This window comes from Mauremys reevesii, linkage group 7 (assembly GCF_016161935.1).
Source record: "Mauremys reevesii isolate NIE-2019 linkage group 7, ASM1616193v1, whole genome shotgun sequence".
NCBI lineage: Eukaryota > Metazoa > Chordata > Testudines > Geoemydidae > Mauremys > Mauremys reevesii.
This window is the reverse complement of record NC_052629.1, coordinates 92,676,975-92,691,525: the sequence shown is the minus strand read 5'-3', so window position 1 is coordinate 92,691,525 and position 14,551 is coordinate 92,676,975. Positions and strand designations below refer to the sequence as shown.

Sequence of the window (14,551 nt, the reverse complement as noted above, 5' to 3'; positions counted from 1 at the left end):
TACATCACAGTTTATCTTCGTTGTTGCTGTCAGAGTCCCCTCAATATTAAAAAGGCCTAGCTCCCAGTGAAGATGTGTTGGCAATGGAGCTCAGACAGTGCTTTGGAAATTGGGCCGCTTGCCTGGAGCTGCTGGTGGAAATTATAGAAAGGACAATAGTAGGGATGCAAGGATAAAGTTTTTCCCAGATCACATGGGTTTGTCTCAAGCAGTTTCTGAAGCAGTTGGGAGCTGGTGCAAAGCACAGAACATAAAGTGATGAGCTCCTACGGTTGCGAGTGCATCCACACAAACTGGGAAATGTTTGGTTTTTTTTTTAATTAAAATACTGATTGTACAAATGCAAAAATGAACTCCAGAATGCACATGTATCAGTCAATATACACATGCTTTCTGTGTGCAGATGCAAAACCCATTTCTCCAGTCCTTTCTCATGCCAAACTGCAGTGGAGTCGGTGAATGTTTTGCCTGAATATGTCCTTACAGGATTTGGGCCTGGTCATGAGTGGTTGCGTTTAAGGCCCATCCCCTATGATTTTACAGTGTAACTGCAGTCTAGTGTATACATTTACAAAACCCCTCTCTTCATTTCATCCAACCCAGAGGGTACATCACTCCATGTCTTGGTTTATGGTGGGACCTTTAGGGTGTGGCTGAGACTGCTTTGGATGTGACCCCATCCAGAGAAAACTGGTAGATTGAAGAAGCATCTGGGGAATCTGGAAACGAGGGTGTATCTCTGCTCAGTGTCAGTCACTTTGTGGCTTGTAGATATTGTTAGACTCCCAGCTGCTGTTAGATAATCATAGCCAGAGAGACTCGGATGGTTTTATTCAATCTGCAATGGTCATAAATTTGTGATCCTTCCTCTTGGTTGCAGACCACACTCCCATCACCCAGGCCTTTGTCACTTCAAGATTGGACTGTTGGCAATGATCTCTGCTTGTGTCTATGCTTTAAATCAGTTTGGAAACTGAAGCTGGTGCAAAATATGGTGATTTGCTTGTTAAACAAGAACCTGTTACCATGAGCATGTGACCCCAGTGCTCTGTGATCTACACTGGCACTTGTTGATTTTGGAGGGAGTTTAAGGATTTATTTTTTTCCTATAAAACTCTAAATAGTCTGATATCCACCTGCCTGAGACCTCTTCTTTCTCTTTCTCCTATTGCAAGAGCTGAGGGCAGTGGAGGTGTTTGAGCTGGTGCTCCTTTGGAGTAAGCAAGAGGGAGCCGTGTGGAGTGGCCTGTTCTAGTGCAGAGGAAGGCAGTTGGTTTGTTACAGCTCTTTGTGTCTTTGTTGGACTGTGTGTGTCATTATCTGTCAGGAGTGCCCAGAGCCTGCATAGGAATTGTTATGCAGAACTCAAACCTAAGGAATACAATAAAGAAATATATGAACTGTGAATTTAGGCTACATCTATTGTGATCCATGAGCAAGTCATAAATGTCTCTCTATGATAGGAGGTATACAGTGGGGTATATTGATAATACCTAGCTTTTATGTAGCACTTGTCATCAAAAGATCTCAAAGTGCTGTACGGAGGAGGGCAGCATCTTTATCCCCATTTTATAGATAAGGAAACTGAGGCATGGGACACAAACTGCCCAAGGTCACCCTTCAGCTCAGGGCCTGAGCAGGGAATAGTACCCCACTCTCCTGAGTTCCAGTCCAGTGCTCTACTCACTGGGCACCACGGCCTCCATACGACTATTTTTTCACTGAAAAAAAAACTTTACTAACCGTCTTTCCTCAGACTCTCATTGCTAAAATCTAAAGCCTAGATATTGAGCACTAGTGAAATAATTAACTGACGTAATCCCCATGGTTACATCAAACAGCTGAGCTTTTCTTTTTATCTATGTTCTGAAATGAGTACACAGAGAGAGTAATAGACTCCACATTCCTGGAGCAAATTCAAATTTAACAATACACATGGTGACATTATTCATTGGGTCCTTTGTGATGATATTAAACTGGAACAGAGTTGTCTTTTAATCAGATACTGGTTAAACTCCTGATATATACCAGATTAGACAAGGGCTAAATATGATCTCATTTAAAAAGGAAATATATTGTTTTATTTTAAAAACAATTAACTTTCTTGCCCCAGATTGTCCGGATAAATGTCTGTAGTGCTGTCGTCTTGACTCTGCAAGCAGGCTGGAGTGATAGTTCTCACAGATGTGAACTGCTCCATTCATGTCAAACTCTAAAGCCTACAGACTCCAGTTTAAATGTTGACTTCATTTACATGAAACCAGGTTAATAGAAACATCCAGCTTCTCTGGAATTGTGAGAGTGCTGCTCCATTTCACCCCTACAGGGCCCCTAGCTAAAGTGCTAGAGCTACCCACTTGACTCCCAGTAGGGGTGGACTCTTTGGCCTCCTTAAACTTTTTTGGGCTAAGTCCTACTCCCATGAAAATCAATAGGAAATTGCCGTCAATGGCAGTAGGCTCTGGCCCATAGAATAAGAGGACTATTGCTTGGCATGTGATCAGATACCTGCATTTCACACTAGTCTCTACCTATCCTGTAATGATCACAGTCGGATTTTGTTACTCTGCTTTTCAGCACATTGAAAACTTTGTTTTGGAAGGGCACTAAAAAATTCAGTTTCCATGTTCAAAGGAAAACAAAATGGCACCTTGCAGTGCTGTCTCTGCATCCACATTTCATCTCGAGACCAAAGCCAGGTGAGATCACTTCTTCAATTCCCCCCTCCCCTTTCCTTACTAAGATTCACTATCACCCCACTAGCTTGTGGTGGAGGGAATTCCCCTGTATTACATTTTGGCAAGATTGCTGAATGCTTTGCTACACCTTTTCCTCTGCTGCTTTACTCTCCTAGACCTGGTGTCCTGTTTTTCTGACTGGGGCACTATAGGTTTTGTCTCCTTTTAATTTTCAAAAGTGACTAGTGATTTTGGGTGCCCATCTTGAGATATCCTAAAAGGGACCTGTGCCTTAGAGAGCAGGTGCTCGGCACTGTCTTCAACGTGACTCAAGTTGGCACCCAAAAAATTGGAGGGTCCCAAAGTCACTATCCACTTTGGAAAATGCAGGCCTATATTACTAACCGTGGCAGACTGCATCGTTACTAACCCTGGTAAGCTGCATCGTTAGTAATCTGAGTTTGTGATGTGCATACAATACTGTGCAATACTTTGACCCCAGTCTTATGGGGAAAATTTGAAACCCTACTCTGTTTATAAAGGAAAGCCATCATAAAATATTTAACAATCATTTGCAAGGTCATCTACTACCAAACAATCCCAGGGGAAGTGGATGGCTCAGGATATTGATTATGGGATAGAGACTTTCACTTCTAACACTGCTGTCTCAGTCAGAGGCCTCTATAAAATGACTTGTCAGTCTCCCACCAGTCTTGGTGGAAAGGTCCCACTGGTACAACTGTTAACCTTGTTGGTAATCTCAGTGGAGAGACCTAGAACTAAGCCTATATGGAAATGAGAATCTCCCTCGCCTGCCTAAAGGTGACGCCTCCACATCAGGATGGAGGCACATTGATGGAGCAGAGCAAGAAAATGTACATAGCTCCTCCTTGGTCTGAGATAAATAGAAGATCGTCAACTGAGCACCGTTCAAAGCACTAAATCCACTACAATTAATCCCATATCAATTTATTCAGTGTGCCTAGTAAATAACTAATTTACGCCTCTTTCTTAGTGAATGCTTTAAAGTTAGTTACTGCACTCCAAAGTGAAGCCGGAGGAAGGCTACAAACCACTCCCCCAAGCTCCTCTCTTGTCCATTACACAAGCTACCATGATCCTTGCCTCTTTACCAGCTTCGCAGACTCCCGCTGCTGGAGGAGAGGTTTTCACCTTTCAGAGAGAAGTATCCGTTCAAGCTGAGGATCCTCTTAAATTAAAAGCGATTACACTCGCTTTTACTACTTCGATTTAGTGTAAAACCGATATAAGCCTTTTACTCCATTTTTAATAATTTTATACCGATTTTTCGGTAGAGGGGAGTCGCGTATCGGTCTTCTTTAAATCGGTATATACATTCCTGAGTAATATATGGTGGCCGCAACGTGATGGCTCGGTATCCGAGGCCTCACACAGCAGCACAGTGACAGCCCGGGCAGGCATTGGCCTCTCTCGCATTCTTCCGCACTGGACAGCGAGAGCAGAGGAGCTCAAGCATTTTGTGAGCTCATTCGACAGACAGCACTCAGCAGCAGTGGTGAACTGCACATCATCGCAAGCACAGCAAGCATGCAGTCTCCTGAGGTAACAAAAGAGCAGAAGAAAAGGAGAATCGAAGAGCCGCTATGAGGGGATAATGGAGAATGGAGATGATTAAAGCATATGAAGAGAAATGAAAAAATATAACAAAGAAAAACTAGAGAAAGAAGAAAAAGGCCCAAAAATAAAAAAGGCTGCAGCAGACAAACCTGCAGAGGCAGCAGCAAGGAAGTTAAGGGCAGCAGCAAGCCAACCAGAAAAGTGCAAAAAAAACGGAAAAGCAAAAGCAGGTGAAAATGCTGGCTCAAATGGGCTGACTGGGCATTGTTTTTAGGGCTAATGCTGGGAACTGTTTCACCCCTGACTGCAGATTCTGAGGTGGGGAGAGAGATGCTGCAGATGGGGGCATGCAGAGAGGGAAGATGAAGAGAAGAAGAAGAAGAGAGAGAGGAAGCAGAAAGAAGAGGAGAAGAGCCAGAGCCAGCAACTTTTTCAGACCTGACCAGCAGACCCCTGGAGCCAGCCCTGCAAGCAACTTATCCAGACCTGCGCAGCTGAAGGAGCAGTGAGGAGTACTTATTTTTTTTAAGCAAGTATTTTTTGAAGACTTAAGCAACATTTGATACAGCCTTTTTAACTTTGCCTTTTTAATGATTGGATTTTGGAGGACTTGGGAGAGTAGTTGAGATTGAAAGTTTGTTTAGAAGATGAGGAAGCCATGTGATCCTCCAGGAGGCTGAGAATCCTTGCAGGAGGCCAAGATGAGCGGCATCCTCCCATGCATTTGCTCACTGCAAGAGGCATCTTGTTATGGCACCATGCAGGTAATAGTAAGCATGAAGCAAGGCATCAGGTATCAAAGCATGGCAACTCTTTATGGCTGCATAATATTGGAGCACAAGAAGCATATCGCTGCTTATCTTGTTCTCATATCCTTATCGCTTGTTAAAATCATCTGAAAATCTAGTGAAAATGCATTTTTTAAAATAGGGGGGTCCTGCTTTTCTACTAAAAACGTAAGGGCAAGCAGCTGGGGGGCAGGGTGGGGGGGGAGGGAAAAAAAACTTTGGATGGTTTCTGTTTGAGGGGGGCGGAGGGGAGTACCGATGCCCGACAAAGGGCAAGTGGTGGGGGGGAAGGGTGTTGTTGGGCAGGGAGAGGGGGTGTTGTGGGGGGAGGAGTGAGGGGGAGGGGTGGCTAGCGGGGCATGGATTATGCATGGACAGTGAGATGCTGCCTACTGTGCCTGCTGCCTGTGCCTGAATCTGTGAGATGAAGATGATGAGAGTCAACTGTAAGATGAAGATGTGTAAAAAGGATGTCATTGTGAAAAAATGATGAAGATGAAAATGCGAAAGAAAAGAGTATATGTCTGTGAAGATGTCAAGTATCTTGAATGTATAATCCTCCATCTGTATCTTTCTAATCCTTTATCTCCTCAATCCCATTCCCTTCCAAAAATAAGGCGAGATAAGAAGCCCTCCAGAGAGAGAAAGAGAAAGAAGCAATGGAAGAGGAGATGAGAATGAAAGGCATATGAATGAGTCATGTTACGTGAAAAAGAAATTAGTGGAGTGAGAAGAGTGGACGTGAGGACAGGAGACAGGAAGGAGGAGGAGAGAGGTGGAGAGGAGGTGAGGACAGGAGAGGACAGGAGCAGGGCGGCAGAGGGCAGGAGGGCCGGGCGGTGGCGGCAGCGGTGGCGGCAGGCGGATGCGCCAGCGGGGGATGGCTGCTCCGATCAGCGTGCGGTGGCGGGATGCGGCAGCAGGATCAGTGAGTGCCAGGCAGGCCCAGCTAACCACCCCCCCACCCGTGTTCCTCCCCAGCACCACCCCCTCGTGTCACTCCCCCCCCTTGCCTCCCCCACCCACCGTACCACCCCCCCCTGGGGACAGCCACAGAGCCACTCCACCCCATGCCGCCTTTTTTTTCCACTCTGAATCTCCCCTTTGAATTCTTCCCCTCCTCCCTTCCTCCTTTTCCTCTTTTTTTTTTCTAAAAAAAAAATAAAGAATTAAAATTTTTAAATAATGCTTTTTTTAATTGCATTAATTGAAAGGGGAAAGTTTAGGAGGCTTGGACAGGACTGGAAGGAGGGGAGGGGTGGGTGTTCATCAACAGGTCTGTCACACTGTGTTCATCCACTGACACAGGCTGCACACTTCAAAGCTTCTCTGATGCAAAGCTTGTCCGCTTCTCTCTCCTTCTCTCTTCCTCTAATCTCCTCTGTGTCAGCTGCTCTCCTCAGTGCAGTGCCCTGGTCCCCTCCCCAGCCTCCCCTCCAGCCCCACCCCCCCCCCCTCTCACAGAGATTGTGCAGAACATGCAACAGCAGCAACAACAGAGGGGGACATGATACAGGAGAGAGGAGCGAGATGCCAGCAAGCGCGCCAGCCAGCCCAGCCACTTAAACCACCATTTCCACACCATTCACTGCTCAGCCTCAGCTTGCCACCATCCTGAACAGATCCTTCCACTGTCCAGGGCTGTGGCTTCCATGGCCATATGAGCTGGTGCATCAAGGGGTAGGCTGGAACCCCCTTCATTTCAACATCCCCAACTGTTCCCTGTCTCTTTTTTCTTTCTGGTGCTGAGTAGTGAGCTTTAAAATCTAAACTGCTTCTGCATCTCCTGACCATCATCGCATCCTCATTGGATGTTTCCCACGTGATGTGACAGTGCTGTGCGCACCTTACCAAATCGTGCAGCACCCACCAAAATTCTTACTGCCCTTGTGTGCTGTGCCCTGGGTGCCAAGTGCTGGATATGGGTTCCATCCTTCCATCTGGTCCCTATACCCCCATCAGCCAGGGACATTGCAGCCTAAGGCTCCACTATGGCCTGTGCACCAACACCAGCAGCGCAGCAGCAGCAGCTGGCTTAGTGATTGCTTGGCTAGCAGCCATCACAGCAGCCCCAACTCCAATTTGATTCCCGACTGATGGTTGACTGTCTGGTGCGGCAGCAGGGCTATCGCCACTCGCTTCTCTACTCCACTCGCTTCTCTCTCAGGGCTGCTGGCTCATCGTGGCAGGGGGGGGGGGGCAAGCAAGTCACAAAAGTTGAAAAAAAGTGCCTTGACGCGCGAGTGTTGAGCCACCAGGAGCCACCACACCCACAACACACTGCAACACAACCAGTCCCACCAGTCTTCCGGGCCCAAAATCCCAAAAATCGGGATAGAATCTGCCCCATTACCCCCAGGATCTCCATCCAGCGGCCGCGCGGGCGGTTTTTTGTCTCCACACGTCTCTCACTGTCTCATCGCTGTCGCTGTCATGCCCGCCTACTCTTACTCGGTTTACTCTCGGGGGTTCAGCATATACTGCCATGCGAGTACGCGAGTGTTTAAAACATCCACGATTGTATGGAGCTGAGCAGGGTCAGCTGCTTGCCTGCTGTGCTGCTCTGCAGTTCACCAAGCAAAAAAGCAAAAAAAGGGCTGTCGCGGTCAGGAGGGAGAGGAGGGGAGGGAGGGAGCTGTACCAGAACCACCAACCGACCACGATTTTTGCCCCATCAGGCACTGGATCTCAACCGAAAAAGGCGGGGGGGGGGGGGGGCGGGAACTATGGGATAGCACGATAAGCTACCCACACAGCAATGCAGAATCAGAGCCTAGCCTCGGACGTGGGCGCACACCACACACCGTTAATGTGTTGTGTGTTGGCGCGCGGCGATTTTTTTTAATCTGTTTTACAAAACCGGTTTATGCAAATTCGGAATAGTCCCGTAGTGTAGACGTACCCTTACACTTCTGCTGTTACTCACTCTTCTCTTTGTGGAGGATGATTGCAGTTTTGGGCTGTATAGTATTGTACTCGTGGGCTGCCTTTAGCAACCTGTACCCAATATCCTACGGCTCTGATTTGGCACTTCATAGAGCCAGTCCATTTGTTTTAATCTTTTAAGGGTTACAGACCTAGTCACTCCATTTCTAATTTAAGGGTGGATGGACTGACTTAGGTAGACTTATGTGGCTTTTAAGGAAATTTAATATTGCAGAATATCTCCATCAAATACAAGTTTTCCCTTCAAAATACATAGGTCTTTCATGCATCCCCCCACACCTTGCTTAGACCCCTGCTAATAATTCTATAAAGCTTTTGTTTCTTTAGGCATTACAGTGCAATTACAGCATTGAGTTAAAATCATGTTACTTTAAAGTTTAACCATCTCTCCTTCGGATATAGAGTTGGTTATCATCAAAATAAAGTTTTGGGGTTTAGCGCTACATGCTGTACTTAATTATGTTTATGGGCGTTTGCATATACACCTATATTATACATGTTCTACTTAAAATGATGTGTATATGTGGGTGTGTACACACACATCATGTATAGTAAGTTTGGCAACAGCTGTAAGTGTACTTTACAAACTCCTGCTTTTGAGCGTGCTGGAGAATATGTTAATAGCTCCGGGGGAAGGTTTATAACCATTTGAATCAATCAAATGACTAAAGTTGGGAATCAGCATGAGAAAAACGGGACAAGTGCCATTTTACAAAAGTTTGAACCGGCCGCTGGAATTCAATGGACAAGGCGTATTGGGAACAACGCGGTGCAAGTGTCACATCCGGTGCAAATAGAAACTGATCATAGGGGACATGTTTTATGTTTCTCGTTTGCAAACAGGATCGCGGAAAAGAAGCGCCACAGAACGCAAGGGACCAGCTGGTCCGCGCGGAAAGCTTTATTTCCCTTCAACGCGCTGTCGGCGATGGGCACCGCAAACACGCAGAACAGAACAAGCCTGTTCCAAAAAGTGTTGGCTGGAAGCTGTTGTCTTCAGAGGCGTTTTCCTGTAAACCGCCCCCCCCCTTTTCAGCGTTGGGAAGGCTGCTCTCTCGGACGCCTCCCTGGTGCAGAATCCTTTCCCAATGGGATCTAGAGCTGGTGGTGTGAGTTCCTTGTTTGAATTCACTCCCGGTTCCCATCTCTGCAGGGAGCACAGCCCCTTGGCCGCCCCTGCGCTGTGTGCAGCATAGAACGAAATAACTTTTTTTAAAGCCCCTATTTATGTCCCTTTAAAAGCGGAGTCGCTGCCCTACTTTCAGGTCCCTTTTTGGACATTCCCGCGCTCTGACTTGTTATATTAACAGTTAGGTTCATTTACCCCCCCCCTTTATTCGGTCCTGTTGCCAGGTGTCACTCGATTTGCAGGTGTGTGTGTGTGTGTGTGTGGGGGGGCTCTGTCCCCCTCGAATCTGGAGCCTGATTTTTGTTTTTAAGGCCAGTTTTTAAAAGTCTCTCCTTGCAGTGCGGAACGATTACGAGATCTTGGCATTCAGCGCAGCCCATCTCCACTCGTCGTTTATTTCTTTTAAATCTCCCTCCTTTTACTCGTCCCCGTTTTTACACCCAGCCCTGCTTGTTTTTCTCAGCAAGGTGGGTTACCTCCCCTCTCAGCCCTCCCCCCCCCCGGCTAATATTTTGCCCGGTGCCAAGCTCTGAGTTTTCAGATTCGCCTCCCCTTCTGCAGCCTCCCTCCCCAGCCCCATCGGAGGAAATATTACAATGTTGCAAGCTGACGTAAGGACATTAGAAGGAAAGGGCTACATTTCGGAGTGTTTATGAAAAGCCGCGGTACTGTACTGTCACCAGGGGGCACGCAATAGAATGCATTTCGCCAAACATTTTGGATAATAATCATTTACCAACAACAACACACACAAAAAAAGCCCCAGTTCGCCTGGAGCTCGCAGAGCCAGAGAGGAACCATGCAGCCAAAGTTTGGGAAGCTCTTTATTATTTTTCTGACATTGCGAGCTCGCCCTTGAGGAGCTGTAATTGCATTATCTGATTTTTTTTTCACCCTTCTCCCCCCTCTTTCCCCCCCTTCCCGCTCCGTCTCTCGACATTGCAATTTTTTTGCTTGCGTTTTGGAAGGAGAAGCCGCCAGCTACCTAGCGGCAGGAGCCGCCGCCAGCCCTGCTCGCTTGCCTGGGAGTCCAGTGTTGTTTTGAAGGGAGCTCAGCTAACATGGCGACGGTGCCCGTCTATTGCATCTGCAGGCTGCCCTACGACGTAACCCGCTTCATGATCGAGTGCGATGCCTGCAAGGACTGGTTCCACGGCAGGTAACACAAAGGGCTCGGGCCTGGCGTCCCCCCCCGCACCCCGCTCGGGCTGCGATCGCCCCTTCTCGCCCTTGGCCGCCTCGTCTCTCCGGGGCAGAGGGAAGCAGGCGGCGGAGCTGCCGCCGCTGCTGCTGTGTGCAGTTTTCCAACAGGCCTTTTTGGAGAGGAGGAGGAGGAGCCTCGCTGCCCCCGGCCCTGGCTGCTGGGGCTTTTTTTTTTTTTTTAGGGTTTTGTTTTGTAAATGTTCGGTTCTCTGCACAATGCCTCCCCCCCGGCTCATGGGGGGCTATTGTCCTGGGGGGGGGGGGCGGCTCTGGCTCGCGCCTGCTTTCCGGACCATTGCACCGCTGCCGGGTGGGCTCGTAGCGCCGGGGGGAAGCGGCTGCGCGGCGGGGCTGGGTGGTTGCCACCCGGGGCCGGAGGGCTGCGGAAGCGGACACAGAGTGTGCGGTGGCCGGGCTCGCGGGAGCGTGTCCCGGGGAGGCGGCGGCCGCCGGGCCGGGCCGGGCCGGGCCGGGCTCCGCTGTGGCGCGCGGGCGGGTCGGCTCCCGTGTGACAGGGGCACAATGGCCGGAGCAGCCTGAGCCGAGCGCCGGGCAGGGCCCGCGGCGGCACATGGGCGGGGGAAGCGGCTCGGAGACAGGCGAGCGCGGGCCCCGCCGCGGCAGGGCGGGCTGCGAGCAAGAGCCGGAGAGGCGGGTAGGGGCCGGGCTGGGAGCCCCCGGCCGCTGCGGTGGGAGCCTCGGGCGCGCTTGATGCCCGGCACGGGAGGGGGAAGACCCCGCTAGCCGAGAGCCCGCCCCTGCCAGGGCAGGGCAGGGCCCCTCCGCGCGGAGAGCGGGGGCTGCACCGAGCCACGCCAGTGTGCCTAGGGCCGGGCGGGGTGAGACCCCCGCGACCGACCCCCCCCACCTCATAGCAGCGCCCTGCGACTGACCCCCGCAGCCCCCTGTCACTGTCACCCCTGGGTTTCAAGCGGTGCCTGGAGCAAAGGGAGGGGACTTCGGAGCCCACTGACAATTAGCAGCGTGCTAACAATTTAACAACAACACTAACCTATTGCAATCGTTTAACCCTGGGGTCAATTGACACTCCGCAGAACGGGCGCCGCCGCCCTTGCCCTCGCTCATTGTATCGCTGCTGGGGGAGCGTGGGTCCGGAATACGTTGCTTTGCCCCTTTGTCATGTAACCACCACATTGCATTATCGCTGAGTCAACAGCATTGCTATGATCTTGGTGTCACAAGAGTAAGTTTCTGGGACCACAGGGATTGCCAGAGCAAAACAGAGCCCCTAGGTGATTTACAGCTAGTCGGATATAAATTGACTGAACTTTATATCTCCACAACTTTTGTGGGGGGGCGGGGAATGATGTTTGGGAGAGTTTGTTCAGGAGCAGACAAAGGGAAAGGCTTATCTTTTTATTTATTTCCTACTAAACCATGGTATAGAAAGTATGGTTGAGGTTTTATGTAAGTGACAATATTGGACCAATTTCTGGTGGTGAGAGAGACAAGCTTTAGAGCTTAAACAGAGCTCTTCTGGGGAGGGAGTGTTAATCAGGGGAACAAATACTGTGAAACTGAACTTCAAGAACGTTTCTTTTTCTTGTAGGAATGGGGAAGTTAGTTAAAAATAGTTTGAAAAGAAAGTTAAGGGGATTAAAATTCAGAGAGTCCTCTTGAAGGTTGTTTAAAAACAAACTTATTAGAGTCATACAAGATTGGGGTACTCCAGATCAACAGAAATTAAAATCAAGGGAAACAAAGAGGGGGGATGAACAGCAAGGTACCAGAGGTTTAGGATTAAAAGGACTCAAATGATACTAATAGAATGGAAAACATCTTCAGTGGTTATTTGAAAACCCCAGAGGAAACTGGAGGAGTAAGTAGCTAGAAGTATATAAAATAAGAAGATATTCTTCTAAGTTTATCTAGAGGACTGTTGGAAGCACTCAGGAGAGTCAGTGTGACTGCTAGTCCCTCAGGATGGAAAGGTGGACATAAAAAGCAATTCTTAACAAGTAGTAAAAGTCAGATACTGTGAGAGATCAAAGTATCAAAAAAGAAGTGAAATTAAAATAGAGTAAATCACCAGGGCCAAAGATGTAATATATCTCTTAGTTCTCAAAGAATTCAAGAACAAAGTAGCTTAGTTAAAAACAATTGGCCAGATAGGCCAGGAAAAATAATAGGAAAATAATTTAAAGATTGTGTTAAGCTCCTACACTGAGTGCATGAAGTGTGATAGGTATTCTGTAAGGGTAACTTGCGACTCTCTCCTGTTCACTCTTTTGAAGAGTTCTCACAGAATACCAGATAAAGCAGATTGGTTGGAGCAGGCTAAGGGCCTGTTTTCACTGTCACTGGGTACTGGAACAGGCCCTAAACAAGCTAATGGAGACTGAGCTGGAGATAGTTTATAGAGGTATTTCAAAAGGAATTTGATAAACTTCCTTGCAAGAAGCTATTATAGAAACTTGTTAACTGTGGGGGGAAAGGTAACGTCTCATCATGGATTTCAAAAGTGGTTCAGAAATGTGAAGCAAAGTGTGTGAATTAATGGCCAGTTCTTATAGGTGAAAATGTTAATAGTGGGGTGCTCTAGGGTTATGTACTAGACAAATATCCATAGTGGTGTGCAGTATCTCATGTTTGTTAAGAATTTGGAAGAGAGGTGATAAAAATTAAACAGCCAAGACTAAAGAGGATTGTGAGAACTCAAGTAGAACCTAAAACCTCAAGGTTTTAAGACTGAATGGTGGCAGAGTAAAGTCAACATAGACAAGCAAGTAAGAAGGGACTAGTTAAGATACTTGTATACACTGATGGGTTTTGAAGGAAAATGCTCAGGAAAATGATCTCTGCATGACTGTGTACAGCTCAATGAAGACAAAGCTCAGTGATAGTGAAATAGGATGTTCTGTGCAGTATTAGAAGGGAAAGAACGTAATAGCAAACGGGTGGTGTATCTTCACCTTGTGAACTGTGTTCAGTTTTAATGATTTTAAATAGAAATAGCAGCAAACATAAAGGTTCAGAGATGGAGTCTAAAAATAACTAAGGGTTGTGATAGGGGTTCCACATAAGGAGAGAGTAAAAAGACTTAGTATTTACTTTGAAGAAGAGACACATAAAAAGAGAAAGGCCATTCGGAGCTCCTATTTGTTTTTTTTCCGTAATACAAGCATAAAGAGATAGTCAATAAATAAAATATACCCAGTGGTTTAGTTTAAAAAAATCATGGATGTCTCCTAGAGACCTCAATCTTGCATGTGTGTGTGTGTGTATTTTACATTACCACAGAAAACTATTATTTTTAAAATAATGTAATTTGTTTCAATAAAATATACATAAAAATCTTAAACTCATGTCACACATTCTGTGCACTTACGATAGTCACAAAAAAGTTCATTTTATTTCTGAATTAATACATTGTCTTAATATTCAAACTAATCAATGTACAAAGAAACTCATCAAAATGAGTTATCTTTGAAGGGTGAGAACTTCATTGATTTCTTCAAGTACCGTGATAGGCTGTGGGTTTTCTTAAAAATTCCATAATCCCTATTTTGTTTTTGTGGAAATGGCTCAGGTGTTTTCCTGATTCCTCTGTGATGGGGCTTTCCAAACTTTTTCATAGCGTGCACCACATCTTAATAGAGATATTTCATGGGTTATTTCACATCACACTCCTAACCTAGTCTAGTATCTTATGTCTGACAGTGGCCAGTTCCGGTTGCTTGGATTAAGGTATAAACCCCTCATAATGCACTTTGGTTTGCAGTACCATACAATGGAAGATTATAACTATAGATTCAACTCCTGTTTGTATAAATATAAATCCTGTTTTGAATCTTACTGACTAGTTTCCCTCAATATTATCAAGTGTCAGTGTGTTTTGCAGATTTACACTGCACAAACAGTGTTTCATTTAGTATGAGGAATTAAAAATATGAAAAAAATGTTGCATATGTTTAGTTGTTTAATTTTACATCTTAAAAATTTTAGGTGTTTCAGAGTACCCTAAAGGAATAATCCACACTAAGGGCTGGGCTATACAGGGAAACTTACTTGAATAGCTGCTGTGGAATAAACTGTTCCACAAAGCACACTAATTATTTTGGAACAGAGTATTCACATGCAGAGCTATTCCAGAGTAGTTATTCCAGTCATTTCCCCCCATGTAGACAAGCCCTTAGTGGGAATTGTCTGCTTTTAAAAAAAAACTAACGTGTTTGTTTGAAACCTGG

At 46.7% G+C, this 14,551-nt stretch overlaps 1 protein-coding gene and 2 long non-coding RNA genes across 5 annotated transcripts in view; 2 read left to right on the top strand and 1 right to left on the bottom strand.

The window, feature by feature from the left end:
• The window catches only part of LOC120368786, a 34,190-nt gene extending 22,764 nt beyond the window's left edge, over positions 1-11,426 (bottom strand). Inside the window, exon 1 of the long non-coding RNA XR_005582787.1 lies at positions 11,356-11,426. This is a non-coding gene — a long non-coding RNA (uncharacterized LOC120368786). The remainder of the gene's footprint in view (positions 1-11,355) is intronic.
• The window catches only part of PHF2 (PHD finger protein 2), a 143,129-nt gene continuing 138,311 nt past the window's right edge, over positions 9,734-14,551 (top strand). The window contains exons 1-2 of one of the 3 annotated variants that reach the window (XM_039481321.1): positions 9,734-9,751; positions 10,109-10,299. In XM_039481321.1, coding sequence (XP_039337255.1) covers positions 10,202-10,299 — 98 coding nt within the window. In that variant the 5' untranslated portion in view covers positions 9,734-9,751; positions 10,109-10,201. Of the gene's footprint in view, positions 10,300-14,551 lie in introns of all 3 variants that reach the window. The other 2 variants (XR_005582781.1, XM_039481322.1) reach the window with 2 other exon arrangements.
• Positions 11,084-14,551, top strand: part of LOC120368785 — a 59,407-nt gene continuing 55,939 nt past the window's right edge. The window contains exon 1 of the long non-coding RNA XR_005582785.1: positions 11,084-11,596. This is a non-coding gene — a long non-coding RNA (uncharacterized LOC120368785). The remainder of the gene's footprint in view (positions 11,597-14,551) is intronic.